The sequence below is a fragment of the Epinephelus lanceolatus genome, chromosome 17 (assembly GCF_041903045.1).
Source record: "Epinephelus lanceolatus isolate andai-2023 chromosome 17, ASM4190304v1, whole genome shotgun sequence".
NCBI classification, from domain to species: Eukaryota; Metazoa; Chordata; class Actinopteri; order Perciformes; family Serranidae; genus Epinephelus; species Epinephelus lanceolatus.
The window spans coordinates 16496156-16509205 of NC_135750.1; the positions used below are offsets into that span (position 1 = coordinate 16496156).

Consider the following 13050-nt stretch of genomic DNA (forward strand, 5'->3'; position numbering starts at 1 on the left):
AAAAACCACTTGCCTATGATTAGAAAAAATCTTGGTCTTAAAATACCTGGTTTTGGTGTATAAAAAGCTGCTGGAAATGCAGAGATGTCTTGGTAAAAAAACAGCTGCCTTTCATGGCACTGCCTCCGATGGAAACAGCCCCACCACCTCTCCTACACAGGAGCAAGAAACAGACTTTGTAGTGGTTTGCCTCTTGGGTTGTTGTTTGTGTATCTTTGTAGTCATTAATGTCTCTTTGAAGTCATTTTATGTCTCTCTTTGGTTGTATGTCACTTTTTTTGCATCTTTTTGTAGCAACCTAGCTTCTCTGTATCTCTCCCAACTTTACATCCACACCCCCACGCGCTCTCAGGTCTTCCTCATCCATACACCTTGCTGTCCCACCAGCCCACCTGACCACCATGGGGTCTAGAGCCTTCAGCCGCTCTGCCCCCCACCTCTGGAACTCCCTCCCACTGAACAGTCATCACATCAGCTCTCTCGGCACTTTCGAATCCCGCCTCAAAACTCACCTCCTCAGTCTGACTCCTGTCTGCCAAACACATCCATTTTTTACATAGACTTGTATTCACTGTTAACTTGTTTTGTTGAAAATGTATTTGTTATGTTATTATTATATTATAATTTTTTTTATGTTATTTACTCCTTATCTTGTTTACTTGTTTTAATCTGCTGTCATTTTCTCTACCATTACCTGTAAGGTGACCTTGAGTGTCGTAAAAGGCGCCTATAAATAAAATGTATTATTATCATTAGTTATTGTGAGTCTCCTCCTGGCTGATACATGTTAATTTGAGTGACATTTTGCAGGTGAAGGCAAGGGGGGGGGGGGCTGACACTTTGGGCTCCTGGGTCTGTGCCCGGTAGGCCCATTCAGTAATCCATCCATGTCTCATTCCTGCCGGGTGCCATTATTTGTTATTATTGTAATGTTGTTTGCACTCCGCACCGTAACGATCTTAAATCAACAATAATTAGAATCAGAATTTGAATGAAAAGCATCCAAAAAAGAGTCACATCAGATAGATGAGAGATTGTACAAAAGCTCATAAGGGGGCCAATAACCTTGTCTTGACAAATTGACCCCTTTACCTGTTCCCTGTTCTGTTTCCTCATCCAGTCCCCACACACACACACACACACACACACACACAGAGGCACACACATTCCCATCATTTACATATGGAGCTCGCAGTCCTTTCAAAGTGGCTTTCACGGAACATTGTGTTGATAATGATCTTGGTCGTGAGGGAGAGAGAGACACAGATCTCCAGAGACCATCTCACCATAAGACAAGGGGGAAGAGGATAAAACTCCGACTGTACTCCAACTCAAAGGACTTTAACACTCTTTTCCTCCCGACACCCCCCCACCCTCTCTCTCTCTCTCCAATAAGCCCTCTTGTGTTTTTTAATTGGCAGAAATTAATCTTTAGGATGTAGATGGTAGATTTACATTCATTAAAAGTCAAGAGAGGAAGCCAGGCTTGATGCTAATCAAATCTGCTTAATTATGCTTAACATGAGTATCTCCAGGGGAAGAGAGAGAGAGAGGGAGAGAGAGAGATAGCTAACTCGAACTTTTTACTTTTTGCCTTTGATAACTCCTGCTGAGTATGGCCTTTTCCTTGCCAAAAAGAAATGTCACGACTCTCTTTCTCCATCTGTAGAAAATACACCGATAAAGCCATCAGTGTTAAGCAGAGCTGATTCATGTGGTAAATTCCCACCTTAAAGTGTTTAATACAGTGAAACGTTCAGTTTTAACCTCCCAGGCTAGTGCACTGCAACTTTTTACACTTGTGGCGACATCTGATAATAGATTTACTTTGCACCTTCCTTAACCTACAAAAGGTGGCATAACAAGGACCTGATGAGTAATATGACAGCCGGTGGAAATGATTTGTGATTACACCCTTACATGCTAGGTTTTGCTTAATTTTTCATTTAGTTCATCCATCCACGGTCTGCTAAGCAACCACAGTGTTTTAAAAGAACCCTGTTAGCAGTAGGTTGCAGGATGCCCTGGTGGGAAATGACTTTGTCTCACAACAGGAAGGTCACAGGTTTAATTCCTACAGCAGCTATTGTGCTTAAACTCCCGTGAAATGAAACAATGAACTGATACTTGCTGCAAAATCTTTCCGGTTACTGAACTATAAAAATACAGCATACCAACCTCAGTTAAAGGGGAACAGTTTACAGGTGTTGAGCAACCGAAGCGGCAGAATAAATGTTGGCATTGTACGTTTCTGCAAAACATGGATACAATACATTTGTATGTTATTATGAAGATGATAAGGTTGAAACTTTTGTGTTTCAACAGTGCTGTGGTTAACGTGTGGTTATGTTTAGGCACAAAAACCACTTGGTTATGGTTGGGAAAGATCAGGTTTGGGCTCAAAACACCCACATTTGGTGTCTAAGAAGCTGCTGGAAACGCAGTGATGTCTCTGTAAAAATCAATGGCATTTCATGGCACTATCCCAGCAGGAAACACAACGATGTCTCAGTAAAAAACAACTGCTTTCTGTGACACTATCCCCCGTGGAAACAAAGTGACAGGTTGCTAAAAAAACACCCATATTTGGTGGCTAAAAAGCCACTGGAAATGCAGCGGTAACTTGCTAAAAAACAACCAGTATTGCTGTTTGTTGGTCTCGAACAGTGGTCTGCTTAGGTGTCAAGCCATCCATTGTTCCCCTAATTTCCCGATGACAAAGTCAGTTCATATACTACATCACTTTGTTGATATGATGCATAAAAACCAAAAATCTAACATATTCGTGGTTTGCAGGGACGTACAGTGTCAGCAGTTTTTTCTGGCGATTGGGCTGGTTGGTCGCACTGCATATGCAGAAAAAAGTTGAATCAAGTCTTGTGGAGCTCCAGAGGGAGCTGCGCAAAATCTGATGAGGCGACTCAAGCGATGTCACTTGAGCAAACGTCGGCTCAGACCGAAGACTAGAAGAAATGAGAAACAAAAAATTTGGGGCGTGGGGAGTTAAAAAGAAGTGGGACCTCTGTAGCTCCAGGCTGCATTAGCTGCTATTAGCTAACACAACTGAATCTGAAAATTGTTAGTATTCAAGTTGCATTGTGGGTAATGTAGGCAACAGGTTTTGACAAGGAAGAAGAATTCATAATTTAGATCCTTTTCCAAAAACTGTCCATTGTGAGTTTGACAATTTCATGAGGGGGCAAATGTGCACTCTGCTGTTTTACTGCCTTATTTATTTTTCTTACAGTTTAAATCACCGGGTCTGTTTGTTTGGGAGAGGAGGAGAGCTCTGCAGATAATTTGGCTCATAGTAAAAACCTCCTGAATGTCTGGATCAGAGAAAATGTGAGGACAGATGAAGTTATCAGAGAAACAGGTGAGCATACATTAGCATTTGCTGGGCTAGCAGCCCGTTTGTGATGTGCCAAACACTGATTTGTAACATGAAATGGCTTTATTCAATGTTTTAATCACCAGGTTCATTTTTATTAGAGAGGAAGAGACCTCTGCTGATAATTCGGCTCCTGTAAAATCCTCCTGAACACTAAACAGTGAAGGATTTCTAACCGGGATAAGTTTCAGCTGGTTGCAATCTGCAATCCTCGCCACTAGATGCCACTAAATCCCTCCAAATCTTACACACTGTACCTTTAAGTTCCCCTTCCTCACACTTTACAAGCCTATTCATCTTGACCACCTGGGAAGATTCTCCCTCCACTGAATATTACCAGGCTAATACATTTTTAATATCTTCTTTGATTCCTATAATTGCTCCAGTGCAATGTAATTTTGCCTTGATTTATGTTATTGCATCATGTAGTCTACATTAATTGTTGTTTGAATGTTTTTGGAGGAAATATGTGACCTGCGTTTGCCATTTTTTGTATGTTTAGATCTTTGGTAAACTTACTGATTAAATTAAAGATTCAACAGTCAGATCCAATGTGAGTTGTTTGCCTAGACCGATGTACTTGCCAGAGATTTGAATCTTGTTTCAGACACATTTTTCTTACCACTTTAGCTGTCTTAGACAAATATACACAGCCTCCATGAAGGAGCCAAATCTAGCTTTTCTGTTTTAACAGTTCATATTCATTTTGCCATAGTGCCATCGTGAGCCAAAGAGACAAAGATAATGTTCATGTTGTGTCGCTGTTTGAAAGCCAAGCTCTGGTCCTTTCCACATGTCTGTTTTGGCCAGTGAGCAGCAGAAGCATGAGGGAAATGTGTAGGTGGTTAGATCAGCCGATGAAGTGTAAATACCACTCAATCTGTTCTCATTAGAGGAGTAAAAACATACGAATCACTTCGCCTCTATTAAAAATGCCCCAGGGTCCTGGTTAAGTGTGTGTGTGAGAGTGTGTGCACACGTGGTTGTGTATGTGGCTGTGTGAGTGAGAAGGAGGGGGGTGACAGAATGATGTTTTGGCATTTGTGTCTGCAGAGGGGATCTGAAATGCCACCACCATCAACGCTGCTTAATTCTCAGAAACACACTCTTAATCTGAACAGACAATCCGTTCCGACAAGCCACTGTTATGGTTCAAATCAACTTGGAGTGAAGGGTGTGTGTGTGTGTGTGTGTGTGTGTGCTCTTGTGAGTGAGTGTATGTCATTGTGTTTTGCTATGTGATTAGATGTCTGTGTGAGTGCTCATCTCTGAATGTGTGTGTATGACCAAGATATCACACATCCATTCCACATTCCCCTATGATAATGTGGATTGATTATGGATATGATAATGAGAGGCCGGCGCGGCGTCGCGACCTTCACAAGGTCTAATTGAAACAAGCGTTGGTCCTCCGAAGCACTTATCAAGTCACACAGCACATCATTAATCACGGAGAATACAAGCTGTCACTGTAACACACATGCACACACACACACTCACACACATTCTCTATTTTTCTGTTTTTCTAACATACACACACACACACATGCTCTCTCTCCTGTCTCCTCTCTCCCTCTCTTTCTCTTAAACACACACACACAATGCAAGCTGTCACTACAATATGCCTGGCATTGTCTTCTTTTAAGGAGAGTGGACAGCTAGTCCACCCTCCATCTCTATTTTCTACAAGAAAAGTTGGAAGAACAACAAGCTGTTGGAGTTAAACATTAAAAAAATGAGGAAAAAAAACAAGAGAGGGAATGTTAAAACAATTCAACAAACATGAACAGCTGTTCCCTTCACCCAAACTCGCCTGAAATTGAATTAACTCAAGTTGTTTTACTACCTGCTTTTATTGGAAGACAATTTAACAGCCAAATGTGATTCCAATGTCTGATTAAGGCGGCATATGGTGCCTACCTGTTAAACACAACATGCTCAACACCAGCTTAACGCCTCAGTGAGCCACTCGAATAAACTAATAAGCCCAATATCATATTAGTCATTACATAGTCCAACACACAAAATTCCAATCTGATAAAAAGGTGGTTTCATTATCATCATAGGGGAAAACACAAGGGAGTTTGCACGCGCTGCATCGATGCCATCACCAACTTTGTTAATTGTTATTCAATTAACTGCTTTTGTTAATGAAACCAATTAATACTTTAAAACAAGCAGGGAGATATATGATTATTATGCATCTATGCAGAAGACAGCTAATTACAACTGTAAATCAATCAATTCTACATTAATCAGCTTGGAAAATGTCCAAAAATAACAAAGTCACTAAAAGACTTTGGAAGTTTTTTTTTTTTTTAACATATTTTGATTGCCATGCCATTATCCCGTCTAATGATTGTTAACGATCCTTTAAAGAGTTTATGATCCAATTTCCTTGCTGTGAATTTAATTGGGACCTAAATAGTATAATCTTATGGTGTTAAAGTGTGGCCTGTATGTAATCAAGGGTGGTGTACTGGAGTGAGAGCTAACAAGGTCACAGAGCTCCTCTCAGGGCAGATATAGTCAGCGAGGCTTCACGCTGCTGAGGGGCCAGATAGGCCTGTCAGTTACAGAAGTATTAATAAATCAATCACTTTAGTGCCTATATATACACCTATATAAGAATAATGTCCTCAGGATATGTATAGGGTGTCAGTTAATGGATTTCAGGGCATTAAGAATATGCTTATTTAGTCTGAGAGGAAGTTATTTATTGGTAGATTCTTATGTAAAAGTAGAGATACCACACTTTAAACATACAAGTAAAAGTCCTGCCTTCAAAGTTGTACTTAAAGCAGCACTATGTAACCTGTGAAAGGACATAATCTTCCTCTGACAAGTTAAAGCTATAAAGCTGGCCGCTGTGGAGCTAATTCCATCTATTTTATGCACTGTATAATGACGCATCGTATTTTACATGCATATTATAGTGTTTTAAACTCTTAATCAGCAAAATAAATACAACTGTTAAATAAATGTAGTGGAGTAAATAGGACTATATTACCCCTGAAATTTAATGGAGTAGAAGTATAAAGTAGCAAGCAATTAAAATCCTAAAGTTAAGCACAAGTACCTCCTAATTTTTCATTTGTATATATTCTTTGTCATGCACATAAAAGTGCCCAGCCCAAGTTTTCATTTTATTCTATTATTTATTTAACCTTTATTTAACCAGGAAGTCCCATTGAGATTGAAAATCTCTTTTACAAGAGAGACCTGGCCAAGGCAGCAGCCAATCAAAACACATTTAGAATACAACAAATACAACATATGATACAAAAATCCACAATAATACAACTTTATTTATTTACTTGCTATGTTTGCCCTTTTTGGTACTGAGTGTATGGTTTTCTACGTACTTCTGCTGCTGCACAACAACTTGCTCCTTGTGGGATAATAAAGATTTCTTGAACTTGAACAACTATTCAAACATAGTGGCCTCTCAAGAAAAACAAGCACATGTCTCTATCACCACATTCTTTATGATGGCTTTAAATTCATAAGACACCAAAAATACCATTGCAGCAGTGAAACAATTAGGTGGATTATGTCACAGTGGGCCCCTGGTCCTGGACAAGTAAAAGCCTCCACCCTCTACCTACCCCGCGGCAGGACAGGTACAACATGCTGTTGTTTCTCCCCACAGAGCTGACGGGGCCGCATTGCATCGAGTCTTCAGCCTATAAAGTCGTTTAGATAAACTGAAGGTATAGAAACACTCACTACAATGTGTCACAATGGTTCCTTTCTTGCATCCTTTAAGTAAATATTCCTTCAGTTTTTTTTAGAAGGGGCTCTGTTATTGACGTGATGACTAAGCCCTTTGACAAGAAATGCAAAGTTAACAACAGGGTTTGGCTCCAAGAGACTTTTTTGTACATCTTGGCATGTTACATGTGCCTACCAATTTTCGTATATTATGTAGGTGAAACATGAGGCAGGGGCTACATTTTTGAAATTTTGTAGAGGGCGCCACTGAGCCAATTTTTTGCACCCAAGCATGAGACCCATAAAATATCAACTTTTACACCAGTTCTGATGCGCATGCTAAGTTTTGAGAGTTTTTAAGCATCTTTAGCCCCTCGAAAATTCCCTTTAAGACTACAAATAAAAATCATAAATAATATTAATTTCAAGCTTGTGGTGCCTGGGCCCTAATAACAGCAAATTCACTCAGAGCCTCTGGCGTAGGGGCCCCTTGAGCCTGGGCCTGGTTGGCCTGTAATACACCCATGCATTTGTCAGACAACAACATATTTATTTGTTTAATCATTTTTTATTCAAGTGTCATGCCTTTATTGTCCCATCCCACGTTGGACTGGAAGACATTGTTATTTTCTGACCATCTTTGGTCTTGCATGTACAAAACAAAAGGTGGAAGAGGAAAAGAAACAAAAGCAACACAAACAAATGAAAAACAAACAAAACCCCAACATCCCAATGAACTGCTCACATGAGAAACATTTACAATCTCAATAAAGAGCCCTCTTTTTAATATAACTTCTTAGATATGACAAAGAACTTTATTTCTTCAAATAAAATCTACCACAAAAAAAGTTCCCCTCATAAAACTTGTCTTTATTTTTTAATAACCATTCCACCTGAAGAACTCACCAGAAATAAAGTCCTATAACCTAAAATTCTAGCCCTTAAATTATCATATAATTTGCAATAAAACATGAAATGGACATAACAAACAAAGCCTCTGTCTCTGCAGGGAAACCATTAGACCTACCTGTTTATGGCTAACGGTAATTAGTAACCTAAATATAACTGTGCACAGAGATCTTTGACTTTTGGTTTCACTCTCCTTCTCCTTGTTTTCATGAGACATTGTGTTTGTAATTTGGGTTTGTACAAACATCAACAGACCATCATTCCTTATGCATAAGGAACTGCTAATCAGTCCAGTCTAATTATTTTTTATAATATCCATTGCGTGCACCTGAACCGTAATCTTTCACTTGTAAATGAGACTGCCCTCATTTATCAGAAAAATAATCCTCAGCCGGGGTAATTATCAGACGTACAAACATAAACACCTTCAGAAGTTCAGATGTGAGGACCTGCTTAAGTTTATACAGTCATGTGACCTGACCAGTGGCCTAGTTGAACACCTCTTAGATGTTTATGCATATATGGACGCTAATCTCTCAGTCAGGACTATGGGATTTGAGAATATTTTGTTTTATAGAGATCAAAGTAGCCGGCAAGGATCAGGAGAAACCCTTCAAACACATCAAACGGAAAGCAATGCATCCTGAATCCCACGCCCACAGTAGCCAATCAAGCCATGCATAACTCTTTGTGAAAGAAAAGGATTCTCAATGTGGGTCTCCTCTCCATCATCTCCTGCAGCTCACCCCCCACGGAGGACAGGGGTTGTTCGAGCTCACGAGCTATCAAGGAGAGCCACTGCGCCGTATCTGTATGCCTCTCATACTTGGCTAACACGATGCTGGTATTGAGGAACAGAGAGATACTGTGTTAAGAGATCAAAGCGGCGGTACAGAGATTTAGACTCACAGCCCGTCAGTCAAGATGGCGAGACAAAGCAGAAGAAGACAGAAATGCTTACACACACACACTCTCCTGCTCGCTCGCTGGCTTTCTCTGTGGTGTGCCTGTGAGGGGTGAGGCGTGACTGTCAGATGGCTTAGGGGGCTACTCATTTGTAGACATCTACAGCGCTGCAGGAACACCTAAACTCTCACACACATAGAGAGGGACACACACACACACATTCAAAAAGCTACTGATTCAAGCCCTTTTGGATGAGCGGTCGCTTCTAGCCTGTATATTGGCCTGTGGAGGAATGTTCTGTGCTCTCAGCATTTTCCCTCGTCTCGAAGATGAATAGAGCTATTTCACAGACGGTGGAGAAACAAAACAATGCTCTGTGTGGTTAGACACATGATGTAGGGGGTTTCATTTCTGGTTGATCAAAGACGGGTTGTTGTTTTTTTGTCAAGTTTGCAATAAATCTCTAATACTTTTTTTTTTGTGGGGATAGAGTACGGACATAGAGGAGGGAGGGTAAGATTTCAGTTCAACAGGACATCCTGCTATAAAGAATAACCCTTGTTCATGTCTTCTGTTCTGTACATGTTGATGTGATCAACCCCTGCACGGGTTGTGTTTGTCTCTTTGTCCCTTTCACCTAGTGTGACAGGAAAGATCATTTCCTTTGTAAAATCCCTCAGAAAAATGTCAGGTCCTATTTGAAAGCCTGCAAGAATTACATCACTGAGGAAAAATGTTTAGCTGTGTTTTACAATGGGATCAAGGCAACACAGAAAAAGTCAGCATTGTAAATAAATAAGGGAACATGTGATTTAAAAAGTACCTGAAAAAATAACTACTCAACTGCTCTTTAACATCAGGCACACTATGAGATAAGAAACTTGCATAGTTAGAACACCCAGTGAATACCTACACCTTAGAAAATAAGAAGGACACAACACCACCTGGTGGCCGTTGCTTGTAACATTTTAATTTAGGCTGTTCCATCATTGATGGTTAAATGGACAATGGAAATCGCAAAAGGATTAGGTTGAAAATGCACTACACAAACTTAAAAACAAGTCCTAACAAAAAACATCATAAAAAACATTTCCTCATGAAAAGTGCGACACAAGCCGACTATCAGAAATTAGAAGTATGCTCTTAAATTAAGGTAGGATATTGATGCAACAAATGGCTGAATGAGAATCTTGCAAATCTGAGGCAGAATGGCCGAGCATGGTCTCGTGTCGGGAGAAGACTCGTGTTTCGGAAGAGGACTGAGGTTGACAGCTCCACACAAAAACTCAAGACATAAGTCAAAGCACAGGACAGGTGCGGTTCGTCGCCGAGGGGACGCAGAGGACAGAGTGCCAACACACAGGCAAGTCCGACTGGCTGGAGAGCCCGTCATAGGTACAGATCCAGGAACAGGGCATGATCCCATTAAAGTTCAAACAGAGGAGACCAGGCTGCAACTTCAGTTAGTGCAGTTTTCAGAAGCCTGAAAGAAAAAATAAATATAGAGTAGTGTGTTTTTTTCCTTATAATCAAATTACACCTGCTTTATGGACTGGCTAAAACTGTGCACAGGACAAATATGTTTGCCAAACTGAGAGAAAATAAATCGGAGGGAACTGACTCCTGGGAGTTTGGTATATGTGGAAAAGAAAAGCTACACCAAAACAAATTTTAATACATCACATGGTGCATATTTTACTTTTTCCTGGCCCTCTGTGATGACAACTTTCCCTCTTGCCTGGACAACAACATATTTTCCTATTACCAGTTGTCCTCAGTAGTGACTGAAATATTCCGTTCATGATTAACGCACTCAGAAGATGAGAGTCCTCTAACACTCATATTATCTTATTATTTTGTTTAGCACAAGGTTCATGAGTGCATATGCTCATGGAAAACATTTAATAGATGGTGACATAAGAGGTGGCCAAATTCAACAGTCCAAACAGAATGAAACTTGAGCAAGATAATGTCATGTTAGGAGACGGAGATGGATAGACTGTAAAGTGTGTGTGATTTTACATTGTGTTACAATACATTTTCTGGAAAATCAACTGTTTGTGGACAGAACAACCAATAAACAACCAGTGTGTATTCTTTGCATAGTCGACTTAATACCTGAAGAATTAATATACCTCATCACAGATTTGTGCAAAAATCATATAAATCCAATACTGCTGTAAAAGCAGTCATGCCCATCAATATGCAACATTGCTCATGATGACCTGATGCTGCTAATGATGCTCAAGGAAATGATACCTCAGTATTAATGGAATCTCTGATGGCTGACACATTTTTTAATGTCACATCATCCAAATCTGTACCATCTCACTGGAAACATTCACATCTAACAGCTTTGTTGACAGTTTTCCGTGTTAGGAGACACCTTGGTTGCAGAACCAAGACCATGATGTACAGCAGCTGCAGGCATCTCAACTTTCAGTTTGACAGCAATTATCAGTGCTGGTGTAGGCTGTTGTATCATCATCAGCTCAACATCTGAATAAGTGCTGGAACTATTAAGTGCTATAAGTGCTGGATTCAGTCATTAGCTGATCAACAGAAAATGTATGACTTTCTATAATCTATCATATGTAAACTTATTTATCCTATAAAAATACCAAACACTGCACAACACACTGGTTACACATTCTAAAATATGAGGGTTTCTGCATTTCTCCCTGTTATATGATTGGAAGTTAAGGATGTTTGTTTATCTGTCGGTTAGACAATTTATGAAGTGTCTGTACCTTTAGCGTTTCAGAAGCTTTACGCAGCTCTTTGATGACTGCAGACAGAGCTTCTGGGTTGATGCCCTGCTCACACAGTCTCACACATATGGACAGAGACTCCATGTCCAAACCTGTGTTCAGCAACCTGGAGATCTCCAGAAGCACTGGTGGAAGAAGGTGACAAGTAACCCAAGTTAAGATACATTTTCCAGACAAAGACAAGACTTAACTGCAGTATGCCCTGTACCAGGGCTGGGTTTAATGGCCTGCAGCATGCCTTTCAAAATACTATATGTGGCCCAACACACAATGTTGGCTAATCAAACAAGAGCACCTTGTATTTTTTCTATTCAAGTTACAATGGAAAAACTATAATACAGTTGGTAGACATGCACAAAGTGCAAACAATGCAGGTGGAACTAATGTGTTTCATGAACACAACGTAAACAAGCAAACAAACTGCTGCCTAATAGCTGACGTTTCCTGCCAGGGGTCAGACATGGCCACAGCAAAGAAGTGTAAAGTCGACAGTGAGGGCCAATGCTTTCAGTAGCATTAGAAAATTTAATACTTTTTCGCTGACAGATGAACAGTTGCACTGTCTCATTTATATGTGATTCATAAAGAATAAAATAACCCATAGGATATGAGAGGCAGCTGGTCCCCAGATATTTTCAAATTATCTAATGTGGACCCCATTCACGAAAGGTTGGGACACCCCTGCCCTACACAATCTGTTATGATAATCAGAATAAGGTTTATTGCCAAGTATGTAGGTTATCACATACAAGTAATTGGCCTATGTGTTTAGTACTTACAATAAACACATTAAGACGAAATAAACATAAATAATAATATAAAATAATAATAATAATTAATACAATAAATAATATAATTATAAAAAAGTATGCACAATACGGCTGTTTTAGGATTAGAGAGCTGTGCAGGTTTGTGCAGGATGTGCAAAAATTCAGTTTATCAATACGATCACAAACAAGCTAAATGTTAGTAGAAAAGCCCGATTTGTTTGCAACTAAGTTTGACGCTATTTTACAAATACAAAAACTGCTGCATGTGTATAAATATATATTTACCGTCCATTGTCTCCCGGACTGCGTTTAAGTTTGCATTTGCTGCACTTGCCATGGTGTAGAATGGATATGGTTAGCCAACGCTAGCTAGCTGGCGGCTAACAAATAAGACTTGAAGAGGTCTCTGATGCGATTCAAGATTATGTTATTTTAAAACAGTTCAGCCAGAAGTTAAACGTTTCGTTTTCATGTTAGACACGATCTCCAAAAATTACAAAAACACATTAAATACGGGACGATATTAGCAGCTAGCTAGCTAGCTTCCCTGCTTGCTAAACTGACAAACGAAACTGGAGGAGGAAGTGAC

At 39.9% G+C, this 13050-nt stretch overlaps 1 protein-coding gene across 1 annotated transcript; it reads right to left on the reverse strand.

The window, feature by feature from the left end:
* Positions 1-9868: 9868 nt before the first annotated feature.
* On the reverse strand, positions 9869-13032 carry mzt1 (mitotic spindle organizing protein 1). The gene is made up of 3 exons (XM_033613977.2): positions 12747-13032; positions 11671-11816; positions 9869-10403 (listed from the first exon to the last, which is right to left on the reverse strand). Exons 1-3 carry the CDS (start codon positions 12796-12798, stop codon positions 10380-10382), a joined length of 222 nt encoding a protein of 73 aa, XP_033469868.1. The 5' UTR covers positions 12799-13032; the 3' UTR covers positions 9869-10379.
* Positions 13033-13050: the final 18 nt, after the last annotated feature.